Genomic DNA, 13,571 nt, shown 5'->3' on the forward strand with positions numbered 1-13,571 from the left:
TTTTTGCTAAACCTTGATAGCAGACGCTCACCCCAGTTGAAGCTAAACAAGGAAGCTTATCACACATTTCGAGACACGGTTTCTAAAATTTACGAACACAAATTAACATGAAAATTGGTATTTTGGTTGATTATCTAAATTCGTTTTTTTGTGTTAAGGGTTTTGCCATTTGACCCACCTTTTACTCGTAACTATCCGACTCAGGTGCTTCTCTAATTGTTTAGACATGTGATGTATGGATGGGAGTACAATGGTAAACTCGGACGCTTCATCTGCTGGACAAAGCATTTACCAATAGTTTTTCCTCCTTGACTTCACTAAAAGCCTTTGACTTTTTCCTCTTCAGATTGTCACTCTGTGAGAAAGCCCTTGCCGAATATTTGGACACCAAGAGGTTGGCCTTCCCAAGGTTTTACTTTATTTCATCTGCAGACTTATTAGACATACTGTCTAATGGCACTGACCCGCACCTGGTAGGTCGTCACATTGATTTTTTGTCATTACTCAATAACTTAATGAATGCGAGAGAGTGGGCACATTTTGTTGAAAATACCAATATGGAGAGCCTTATTTTCCCCTTTGCTTGTATGTACTTGGCATTATTGCAGAAGTGTTGCACTAGGGCATGTGTAATTAGATGTAGGGCAAACAATGTCCTGTTGGAAAAAGCGTATTGTGTCAATGCATGCTGCAAACATTACATTGAAATAATAGATTTATGCAGCATGGCATTTATTGCCCTCATACTAATTATGTATCAATGCAAAGTCGCTAGAATATAGCATTGGTTGGTGTGTGTGGATATACGTTATATACATATATAATCATCAGTAGTTATTCAAAACATGTTCATCTATCCTTTTCGTTATCCTCTAGCTATGAACAATTAGATGGCCTAAATTCTACACTTGTACATTTTACTTTCTTCATTAGACTTGTAATTGCTTTAACTAGTTGATGGCTGTCGAGTGTAAATGTGAAATTATGTTTCGTCAATTTTAATCTGATATGTAATGTACAGTATTTTAAGTGATACTATAAATAATTCTCTAGTCAGGCAGGTGTAACTGTATTAGCTGTATCTTCCCCAGGATTTAAGAATTTGACGTTTCACTACTGTCTGCTTAGACCAGTGGTCTTCAAACTTTTTTGGCCAGGGCCCCCCTGAGCAAAATTTGGGCAGGTCGGGACCCCCCAGAAATGCCAAATGGACAGTATATATTGCGCGCCGTCACCTGCTCCCATCAAAGTGGCGGTGGTGAATCTTTTTTAAGTGGAGGGGCATTAAGGGGATGTTCGGGGGGGTTTCCCCCTGTGAATTTTTTTTTAAATAATAGGTTAAAATGTTGCATTGTAGAGCATACTTTTAACAAAAAATGGGTAAATAGCCAAACAGTTTGCAATTGTTGCTGGGAGTCCAGGGGGCAGGCATTGATATTTTATTTCTATCGCGCTCGTACACAAGTGTTTCAGAGCGTGACAAGGCAAGGGAGGGGAACAGAGGAGAATAAAACAGCGATCTTACTAGGCCCAGTGACATTGAGAACGCGCAAGTGTGAGGGGAAAAGTGCATGGAAGGGGGGAGAAGTGGAAAGTGCGAAGCAGAGGAGAAACAGATAAATAACAATAAATAAATAATAAAGGCAACAAACAGTGGTAGTGCAGCCAGCAATTTGCAAGTGCTACGTTTAAGGCAGCAGACAGGGTAGGTCTGATAAGTGCAGGAAGAAAGATGGTTCTCCTCAAGTTTTAGAGTGGCAGGGCGCTGTTCCAGAGGGAGGCCCCAGCCGAAGACGGAGATCTACCCCCAGCTCTTTGATAAACGACTGACCCTGAGGGAGTTGGAGGTAGAGGAGTGAAGAGCTCGAGAGGGGAGGTATTTGCGGAGGAATAGCTGAAGGTATTTTGGACCGAGGCCCCAGAAAGCCTTGTGGACAAGGCAGAGGGTTTTGAATGATAGATGTCCGGTAAAAAGATACCATCCCTGTCCCCTGGGCCCCACTGGTCCTAACACAATGAACATGATTATGTGTATATGCAAGGCGCTGCACATTCATACAGCAATCACTCTATCATTCACATGAGCATCCATCACCATACACTCACTCATAACGCATCCATACACATGTTTAAATAAAAACAATGAACATAAACGTACCTTCTGCATTGGCCTGTGTGTGGGTGCTGCTCCAGCTGCTCTGTCCGTATGTGCGAGGAGGCGCAGGAGCTCCCCCTCGGACATACAGACATGCAGTGCCCCAGCCAGCATTTCCAATGAGCTATGCAATGCTGGCGAAGCAAAACGCCCCAGCACTTGCATGGCTCAGTGAGCATGTGCGGCTGGGGAACTAAACTGAACTGTCAAAGGGAAACAGTGTTTCCCTTTGACAGTTCAGCCAGCCCAGGAGCACTCCATTAGCTGGATAAAGCAGCTGAGGGAGTGCTCACTGTTTCACTGGGCTGGCTCCTTAGCTCCTCCATAATGGGTGAGGGGCCACTATGCAGTTAGTAATGTTGACCATTGTTGCTGAATATATCACAATTTACTTACATTTTAACACAAAGCACCCCTTTGGGTACTATTGAAACAGTGGGCTTCATAACTACTCTGGCGGTAGCTGTGCCGGTAAAACCGGCACGGCTGCCACTGGAGTTGCATCCGGGTCTGGCACCCGCGAATGGGCAATTACTAGGTCATGCCGAGTTAGGCGGACATGATAATTGCCCTTTCGAAGGTGCCAGTAGATCCCCATTCCCATTTGAGCCCCATATGGCTCAAATGGGAAGGGGGAGCTCGGATGCACCGGCACCGTTAATAACGGTGCCGGTGCATCCGACGAGCTGAGGTCAGACCTGGCGGGGGCTGTCAAGCACCCACGAGCACAACTCTTACTATGGCGGAACGGTAGCAACGGTGCCGGTAGTTTACCAGCACCGTTGTTACTGGTCCGCCATAGTAGTAATGAGGCCCAGTCTGTGACTAAAGGAATGAATATCCATTTACAACTGTGGGCCACTTTTTCATTGTTGCCTGAGACAGTTTCATGCTTCAGCCCGCCCATGTGGGCCACCCCTGCCCATTTCTTCCAATCTAAAAAATAAAAAAAATAAAAATCTTTTTTCATGCTGAGCTCTCAGGGCCCCCCTGGGATGCACCCGCGGACCCCTAGGGGGTTGCGACCCACAGTTTGAATACCACTGGCTTAGACTACAAAGTTGTATTTTGGTATTTTTTTAATGACCTGATTGCAACATTTTATCAATCATGCTTTAGATCGAACAGCACCTGCAAGGTCCTGTTTGTACCATATATAGATTAGGTTGCCAAAAATATAATTTCAACACCAACAACTGTGAAATCATTTACTTTCCAATTATGCCATTATTAGTGGCAAGTCAACTGCAGTCGTGTGCAGGATTATCCTTGCAAAATACATTCTAATCGGGAGGTTTTGCTTTCTTTTCTACAATAAAAACAACCCTAAATTGCTTGAAACAGTGTATTAGAAAGTATTTTTTTTTTAAATCGCATTGAAATTCTTTTATATCCCATAGAAATCAGTAGAAAAAACATGTAATGTATATCAACATTTTAGAAATTATTTGTAAGTTAAATATACATCATACAAACGTTTTTGATAGTGGCGAAATCACTGCACTACCTTTTTTTTATACTTCAGTATAATATTAGTCATTTCCTAGCAAAGTATGTGAACATTCTTTACTCATTTATTTAGTATTTTAATATCATTTTCCATGCAGGAAAATAACCAACCAAACTTTACCACATGTAAACCAGTTCAATACATTTCTTTTACACTTGGAAAATAATGCAATAAAAATAAGTCTAAAAGCAGACATAATTTATTTTAATATTCTGTATGTATTTTTCTCAAGAGAAATGGCCCATCACATGTTTTCGACAGTTATGCCATTATAAATGTGCTGTATAATTTTAAAAGGAACACACAATTTGAACCTAAATAAAATGTCATGCAATATTTGTCCTCGATGTTGTGACCCGCTTCGAAGCTCTTAAAGTGTAAGTGACATCACTGGAGGAGAGGAAGCATAATCTGCCTCACTAATAGCAGTAGAGTCAGTACTACTATTAGTAATAGTAACAGTCGTACTACCAACAGTAATTCCACTATTGCCAGCACTAATAATGACAGAAGTAATGTTACTGCTAGCAGTAGTAGTTGTAGCAGCAGCAGCATTCGTGCTAGTAATTGTTATTCTACTACTACTGGTAAAAGTAATGCTACTCCACCTTGTACCAGTAATAATACTACTGACAACATTTCCAGAAGTACTATTATCAGTAGCAGATGTAATCATATCAGAAGTGTTATCACCACTACAACTATTACTACTTCTTTTCTACTAGAAATAGTACTATAACCACTGCTCCTAGTGCTTCTGCTCCTAAAATTATGACCAGTAGAAGTTGTAGTAATAGTGCTAACAGTAGTACTACTAATGGTAGTACTAGTGATAATTCTGATGCTGTTGGCAGTAGAATTATTTATGCTACTACTATTACATGAAGCAATAATTGTATTACTACCAGTAGTGACCCACTACTAGTACTACAAGCACACATACTGTTAGTAATACTACCATTACAGCTCATAATAGTTCTGCTGTTTTTGTAGTAGTACCGTTCCAACCACTACTACAAATACTATTGCTACTAAGAGTGATAGCCTCAGAAGTATTGGTACTGTAAACAATATCAGAGGTAGCACTACTACCACCATGAGCAGTGCTAGTACTACTGGTAGAACTATTACTATGACTATTAATAGCAGCACTACTCCTGCTTTTTTTACTTCTGCTGGCAGTACAACTACTGCTAGTACTGGTAGTAATAATATTGCTACTGGTAGTAGTGATATTTCAGTTTGTAATGGTTCCATTACTGCTATGAATAGAAGCACTACTATGCCTGATACTGCTGCTTTTGGTGGGGCAGTATTAGGTAAGTCTACTTTTTTGTGTACATTTAAACAAAATGCAGCCTTTTACTTTCCCTTTTACTCCGAGAATGAATGTCCAGACTGCACTTCCTCTCCTCTGCTGATGGCACTTCCTCTTTAAGGGCTTGCAAGCAGCATACAAAATGGAGGACAACAGTATCAAGAACAATGCTTTAAAAAAATCAGAAAATTAACTAGACGTTAATGTATTTGGCTGGAAAATAGGCAAATAAAACCTTAACAGTTCAGAACAACATAATCTTTTGTATAAACAGTGTATGCACCTTTTCAGATGATGTAAGCATTGTTGTTTTGTCAGACAAATATGTGAAAAATCCCAAGTAAATCATTTAGCATGTTACTCTTACATTTCTGTGATGAGAAATGATCGTATGATCTTATGAAAAAAGTATCTTTCCTCTATTGACTATAATGTGGTGGCGAAATGGCGACACTCATTTGGAAAAACAAGGATTGTAGGTTTTAGACATTTTTCAGATAACATTAGTAGAGACCCTGCCTATAGTTGTCTCTAGACTTTCTAAAAGGTGGATGGTGTTAGGTAAAATGTTCATAACTAGGGTACATCTTCCTGACCTCTGTCAGCCCGAGAACTCTTTCCTTGGACTTGGTAATTGTTTGAACTTGTGCATAGGTGAGTGGGAATCTTTTTTTCCCCCCTCTCTCCTAGTATTTTACTCCTTTTTATGGGTGACCTTTTTATGTCCCTCCATAGTGTGTGATTGGAGTTATAGTTTCCTATAACTTTGGAAAGACTGTAATATACTATGGCAGCACGCAGCATTTTAAATGCAGTCGCTTCCTTTTAATGTTCATATTATTTCTTCGGTGAACTACTGTTCCCAAGAAGTAAAGTGGGATTCACATCCCCTTTACATTGACTTAAGTGATCCAGCACACCCCACAGTTGGGGGAGGGGGATACAATGTATCCCCTTTCTTACTTACCTGGTAAAATTGTTGTTACAATTGCAAGTTTACTTGAATGACTGGTGACAGTGGTTTTACATTTCTGACTTTCAATCTTTATTACTCACCAGCTGTCAAACCAGCCTCGGTAATGCGCAGAAAGGCCACCATTCTGCAAGAATGGTGGACTCTCTTTTTTTTGCCATTTCTCATTTGCTTGTTAATTTTGAGGTCGTCTTCTGCCATTTTAGGTTGGAACGACTTTGTTTGAATTTTTGTCTTTGGCACCCTGGCTCCAAAGTGACTGGGAAGGCAGTAAGTGAGGGAGGAGTCACACGTCTGCAGCCCTTTGTAATTTCCATTACCTGTAAGGAACCAGTTCTCAATGGGTGGGGGCTGGCTGTCCTGATTGGATTGCCACACAACCCCTTTCTGTAAATTGAAGGGAGAGTTTGCAGAGGTTGAGCTGTAGTTCCTATTGAATACTCCAATCCTGGAAGCTGCTGACAAGTCAACCACTGGAGCTAGATCCGAAGAAGAAGAAGAAGAGGAAAAGACATCTGTCATGATTCCCAATGACTGGAGAACCTGCTGTGTAACCGGAGCCTGATGTTACTGTTCCTTCAATTGACCTGGGGGTCCTGAAAGTGACAACACCTGACCAGAGGCTAGTGCGATCCACTAGAATCAAGAAGACCTGCATAATGAGCCATTCCACGATGTGCTGCGACCTTGCTGGGCTGCAAACCGCCAATACCTTGGGACCTCAAGCTAGTGTCCAGTGCATGGTCCTCTGAAGTCAGATTCCACCTGAAACTTTGGTAGACTCCTGCAGGATCTTCCGAAAACACAATCAAATCCCTGAAGTCCCCTCACAAGAGTGCATGGTCTTGAGAGTGAAGAGAATCTGACTGGTGATTTTCATTCTTCATCTGGCTCCAGTAAAAAGGCATCACATTCACAGAGCCACGTGAATCCATGAAGACTCCCTTGCTGGAATCCTCCTCTGATGACTGCTGGTGCAAGTTCCCATTCAGTGAGCAGTTCTTTTGTCTCAAGACCATGAATCTAGGGACCGGTTCTTGTGCTGCTGCATCCTGAAGGCATCCACCCAGAAGCTCTTCTTTTCTCCTAAGGTACTGTGTGGGATTGGATAATATTTACCCTAAGTCTGGTGTGCATCCTGTGAGGCTGAGTTGGTGATTTGTGTGGTTAGGAGTTTGCCCATGCCTATTGTTGGAACACACATAGGGAGTCCTCTATGAAGTCCCAAAACTTTTTTTTTAACTAGCTCTGAAGCTAATACTTACTTGTTTAAGAAGATCTCCTATGCAACTCTGACTTTCCGCCACTGAGCCCTATCCTGACTTGCCTACAGCTGGCAGCGAGGCCACTAGGGTCCCTCTTCTGCCTCTGAAAAAACTCAAGCTATACACTAGGGAGGGACTTTATAAGATAAGGATTCTGTCTTGAAAAGTATAACAAGTGTACAAGCACTTACCTCCTAAAGAAACTGGTGTGGTAACTGTATCTCTGTAACAGAATGTTACAAAGTGTCCTTAAGTTTATACTTGCAGTATAAGTTGTAGTTGGTGCCTCTAAAAAGTATATATATGAGTTTACTTACTTTGGTGCCCCCCCCCTTCTGAAAAAAGTATTGGTACTGTTTTATTATTCTGAACTGAATTAGTGTAAAAGCTTACCAATCGGGTTTACCCATCTTGAAATACATTGTCTCTTTCTTAAAGTGTACCAGTGGGTTTTGCTTTCCCTGATCTGCTTTATACAGATCTAAAACAGTCTTAAGATGCATACTTACCTTTTAAATATGCTGGATGCTCCTTTTTAAAGTATTTTTCATTTTACTGTAAGAAATGTTGGTGCAAACCACTACTATTTAAGTATTGATACTCTTTTAATATTCTTAACTGAATGAGTGTAAAAGCTTACTACTGGGGTTTACTTACATTGAATAACAGATTGTAATTCTTAAAGAGTACCATTGGGGTTTGCTTTCCCTGATCTGCTTTATACAGATCTAAAACAATCTTGGAGTTAATACTGGTCTTTGAGTTGCTTGTAACCCCTCTTAAAAGTATATGGGTCTTTACTTACCTTGAACAGCTTGTTAGAACAGTTTTTCTGAAATCCAACTAAGGGCTTGGTAAAACCATTCAGCTGAGGCAGTACAAGACTCCACTCTTAGTATAAGGCGGTATAACCTGAGTTCAGGGTAGCGTAGACTGAGCAGCTAGGCTTATTTTAGGAGGGAGAGTTGGCGGTAGAATCAGTAAAAATGAAATTGTAATACAAATGGTCCAAAGAAACACTGCAACACTAAGGATTTATTTCATTACAAGTAGGCCCAGATAAATCTAGGGGTAAATAAGTACTATCACTCATTATATGTAATCATAATTATCAAAACACAACACTACGCTTGAAGGTTCACAGATGAAAGCATTCACCTTATTTGGAACACCTAACAGTACTTCTAGGGAAGTCAAACCTTTTCATATGCATTATAAGTCACACCTATTCTTGGCGAGTAAAAACCAATGGTTACTTTCAGATTACAATGGAGTAAAATCAAGGGTAGTAAACCGTACTAGTTGTGCCGTGACACTCAGTACAAATCACACAATCAGTCAACTGGACAGTATACATTTTGTGAATAGTGGAACACTTATTGTAGGTACAGTAAAAACCTATAACTACTTTTGTGATAACACACAAGTATAATGGCCGAGTAAAACCTAAGGATGTAGTAATCAATTACAGGTGCTTTTGAGATCAGTGAAACACGGATTGAGAGAAACAGTAACGCTTGAAACTTATTTATGGATGGCACACAGCTAACTCAAGGTAAGTAAAACCCATACACATTTTTAATCTCGCAATAGAGTCCAGGTTAGATTTTTCCCAGCAATACAAGTAACTTATGTATGACGTATGAGGGACAGTTAGAACCAAAGACTCTTCTTGTGTCTGTTTACAACAGCACAGGGAAAGCAAACTCCAATTTTACACTTTACTGAATGATTCAAAGTTATTCTAGGTAGGTAAAACTTAATGCAGACTTATTCTGGACAGGCTAGCAGCAAGGCAGGGGAAGCAAGACCCATTTGGGGAACACTAGTACAATTATCCTAACTGGAATAATCTGGTGAAACCAACACATTAATTTTGGGAAGAGGTACAACCAAATCACAGCTAAGTAATATACCTTCACATCTACTTTCTATTAGAATGGCAAAACGGTTTCTAAGGAAAGAAAGATGTTAACCATACTTTTGAGAATAGTGCATCACACATCCAAGGTAAGTACAAACTTTTGTAACTGTTCACTCTGACAGTTACAGTTACTAATTAACTCTTTTTCAAGTAAATAACTTTTAAACACGTATTTTCCTTTCTAGGCAAAAGGCCCAATCCCTTAAAAGTCTTTCCCTTATTCTTGGAGCATGAGTGTTCTCAGTGGCACAAGCAGGGTCACTAGGATCTAGTGTCCAACAGGCAGTGTCAAGATGGGTTCTTAAGTAGCAAAAGTCAGAGTTCCTTAGGACGACTGGGCAAACAGGCGAGTACTTTACTTCTAGAGTTAGAATAGGGTACAGGGGCTTCACAGAAGACAACCCATCAGGATTCTAGCAGTGGGACTGGGTGCACTGGATGAGAGGCCTCCCTATCACAGAAAACACCCCACACTTGAAGGAATCACTAAAGACTTAAGGTAATAACATACCCAAGCCAACACAGTACCTCAGCATTGAAGAAGGTTTTGCAGCAGGAGGACTTCAGGATCTGTAGCCAGAAAACCTGTCAGTTGATTCCTTGTCGTGGTGACTGAAAACAGGACCTTAGAAGGGACTTTGCAGCAGGCGTCAATGAAGAAGGCTCTAGGCAAGGTTTTCCTCACAGCTGGATGCAGTTCTGTGGATTTTGGTGCATTTTCAAGGAGCACAGAAGAAGACAGAAAATTGCGGTTGAATTCTCATTGTTACAAAGGTCCAGCACTCTGGTGAGGGGACGTTTCAGACTCGATTTGTGTCTCTGTACATACACCAGGATGCCCACAAAGTTTCAGCGAGATTCTGAATTTCGGAAGACTGCGCACCGCACAATGGCGCAAGGTCCCAGTGTATTGGGGGTATTGCAGCCCTGCAAGGTTGCAGCAAAACCTGGGATGCTTCAAAATACAGGTCTTCTTGAGTCTAGGGGGTCTTAGTAGGATCTGGATCAGGGTTACCATTTTCAGTGTCCTCAGGTCGATGGGAAGGAAGGGCTCCAGCAGGCTGTGGTAACACAGCAAGCTCTCTGGTCACTGGAAATCGTCTCAGCCACTTGTCCTTCATCATCCTCTTCATTTTTTGTTCCAATGGTTCACTTGTATTCATATTCCAGGTTTGCAGTATTTAACAGGAGCTATAGCACAACGCCTGCATTCTCTCCCTGCATTTTACTGAAAGGGGTGATCTGGTTGTCCGATCAGGACAACCAGCCCCCCACTGGGATTTTTCCCCCTTCAGGCAAGGAGGAATACAAAGGGCTGTGGAGTTTTGGACTCCTCCCTCACTTCCTGCCTTCAGACAGACTGGGGTCTGGGAAGGGAGTCCAGAGGACTCCCGCTGGAGATACAAATCGCACAAAGGAATTTCCCACCCTGGATGTCAGGGGAAGGACCAAAAAAGGACAAGAAATACTAAAATGGCAAAACAAGAAGACTGGGGACATTTGGGTAAAATGAGCACCCTTAGGTGCCTTTACTGCAGCTGTGAAAACAGCCCACAGTAAAGCTGGACCAAATTGATACAAGTTATCACGGCCACCAGCCATTGAAGGTAGGCTTGTCCCTGTAACATAATTGTTAGAGTTTTAATGTGAAAGGGGTTACATTGTATCTCCCCAGCACTCCACATAACGTGGGGTGTGCTGGTTTCACCAAATAAAATGTAAAAGGGATTCAAAGATCCTTTCTACCCTTGGGAACTGTAGTTCTCTCAAGGTAAGTCAGAGAAAGTGAAAAGGGGAGCCACTAGGGCAACCCAGCAACAACAGGCACTTATTGCCAAAAAGTTGTTAAAGAGGATAACTTTAAAAAGACACTATGGAGAGTCCAAAGAATGACACCCATAAAAAAGAGTAAAAGATTATGTGGGGGGTGGAAAAAGAATCCCACTCAGAGGTATAAAAGCACAACGTTCTGCGGTTGACCCAGGTCAGGAAGATTTACCATTTTTTATGAGAATCTTACCCAACACAGTTGCTGCTATTCTAAACTTGTACCACTGGATTGAGCTTCCCCTGAATTTCTTATTGCATTCTAAAATAGTTGTGGAGTGTTCATACTTATTGAGTAGGTTAAGGCCTCTCCAGGAAGTATACGAGTTCCTTTACTAGCGCTGAACTGTGTTCAACCTGTTACAAGGTGTATACTTTTAACTGGGTTGGTTTATTAAGTGAATTCTGTAACTGAGTGTCACTGCATGACTGACCCGCTCTACTACCCTTCAATTACTGATTGTATTCTAAAAGTAAAAATTACCTGCTTTTACTCCCCAAGGATCACTCATCGCCATTCTGAATGTGTTGTAGGCTTGGCTCACCTCGACTGCTTATTGTACTCTAAATAAGGTTATACATTGGGTTGTAACCCATAGCTATTTAGTTGGTTTTAATAATTGTGTTTATATGAGATGTTATAGTACTTCCCCAAGATTTATCTTGGCCTACTTGTATTTAAATAAACACTTTATTTTTACAATACATAGTGTTTGTGTTTCTTTGGACCATATGTATGCTACAATCTCATTGTACCGAGCTACAGTCCTCGATCCTTTCTAAAATATGCCTAGCTGCACTGTCTACACTACCAAATAATCTCAGGGTGTATATCCTTATAGTAAGAGTGGATTCATGTACTTCCTCCGATGTATGGTTTTATGAAGCCCTCAGTTGGACTTTAGAAAAACTGTCCTAACAGGTGACTTTTTGGATGAGTTAACTGCATTAGTTTTCAACATTGCCTTTAATAGGGTCATTGTATGAAAACAATTGTGCTAATACGATGAAGCACCAAGGAGTCCAGAAAAATAAACACTGAGTTACCTAGGAACTGGTGTTTCATTAATGATCTCCCTCTATCATATATCAGCTCCATGTGGTGGTTGCCATTATAAAAAATAACAACAAAATATTCTAGATGGCCAAACTGGTTTACATCACCTGATCTTGCCCTGTCATGTGAAAGGAACACAAAAAAAGGCAGAACTCAAATTTCCCAGTATCGAATAATTCAGAAGAAAAGGAAAGGATGCTCATTACCAATCATTTCTCAAGAGAAGAGGTACAAGAAGAGCATCACAGCTGGAAGGCAGTGAGCCATTGTCTGAAGCAGGAGGACAAAGCATTCACCTGCTGTCTCGAGAGTGTCCCTGACTGCCAGGACTTTGCTGTCACGAGTAGGAGATGGTGATTGAAAATGATCTCCTGAGATCCCAGAGAAACACCTGCAACATGACGTTTAGAATGTGCCTCAAAACATGCAGCGAGGTCTCTGAAACCATAAAGACTCCTAGAGGGGCATTGCAAATGTTTCGAAAAGCCTAGAACCAGAAAGGAGTGCCAAGAAGCCTGAAAACGTGCCTAAAGCATGAATGGGCCACCAAAAACTTTGAAAGATGCCATGAACCCTATGGAGGTATTGAGCAATTTTACAAGGTGTCCCGAGTCTGAGAAGGGGTGCTAAGAAGTCTGAAAGATGGCAAGAACCTAAGAGGAGCATTATGAAGCTTAGAAAGGGCCTAGTGCCTAGAAATGTTCTGAAAAGCCTGCATTTGTTTGAGCGTGAGGAAAATGGGAATTATGAAGAGCGTGTAAAGGCATTGAGAAACCAAATAGAGACAGTGTTGGGAAAAGAACAAAGAAGAGAAGGATCTGATGCTGAGTAATTCGGACAGAGGAAGGAGAATTCGAAGTATATCCAAGAAACTGGGTCTTGTACAACAATAAAAAACAATGGTCTTTATAATCACCACTTTGCTACACAAAGTTTCAGAAAGCGAATCCCATGGTGAATTCCATGGACCTGACCGAAATTTCTAATCCCACTTCCAAAGAAAATAACTCTGGTAAATAATAATAGTTTACTCTGAGTTGTAAGCTTGGTTGAAATTTATTTGAACTGCCCCATCAGCACTATGGAATCACACGGAATTCCACAGGCATAGAGGAAAATTCCCCCTATAATTGTTAGTGTTCTACAGTAGCAACTAAGACAATAAAGCTTCAAGGTTTTAACCCTGCTCGGCCTGTAAATGTTGAGCAATCAGGCCTCCTTGGAAATTCTGAAACTTTGAATTAGACCTATGGGGGCAAACCAGTAGTTCAAACGGAAAAGATTGTCAGCTCAGAAAAACAACTTGAAAATATCATGAAACAATATACAGTGGTTGGCAATATTTTTGCAAGACATAATTCAGTGGCTACGAGTTAAAGAGCAGCAACTGCCTGAAAGGTCCAAAACCTGTGTGAACCTGCAGAGAAAGCTGATGGAGCAGGAAACCCTGATTTGTGGCCTTATTTATCTGTTGTTCGAACAGACCTCTTTGTGAGAAAATCGTACACTTTTGGTGGAGAACCCTTCATTTACTTTTTTAAA

At 41.1% G+C, this 13,571-nt stretch overlaps 1 protein-coding gene across 2 annotated transcripts in view; it reads left to right on the forward strand.

Annotated features, from left to right (window-relative positions):
- DNAH9 (dynein axonemal heavy chain 9) overlaps nucleotides 1-13,571 on the forward strand; it is a 1,527,051-nt gene that overhangs the window by 308,700 nt on the left and 1,204,780 nt on the right. For both annotated transcript variants that reach the window (XM_069654516.1, XM_069654515.1), the window contains exon 22: nucleotides 347-473. In XM_069654516.1, coding sequence (XP_069510617.1) covers nucleotides 347-473 — 127 coding nt within the window. The remainder of the gene's footprint in view (nucleotides 1-346; nucleotides 474-13,571) is intronic.

This window comes from Ambystoma mexicanum, chromosome 3q (genome assembly GCF_040938575.1).
Source record: "Ambystoma mexicanum isolate Mex_15411 chromosome 3q, UKY_AmexF1_1, whole genome shotgun sequence".
NCBI lineage: Eukaryota > Metazoa > Chordata > Amphibia > Caudata > Ambystomatidae > Ambystoma > Ambystoma mexicanum.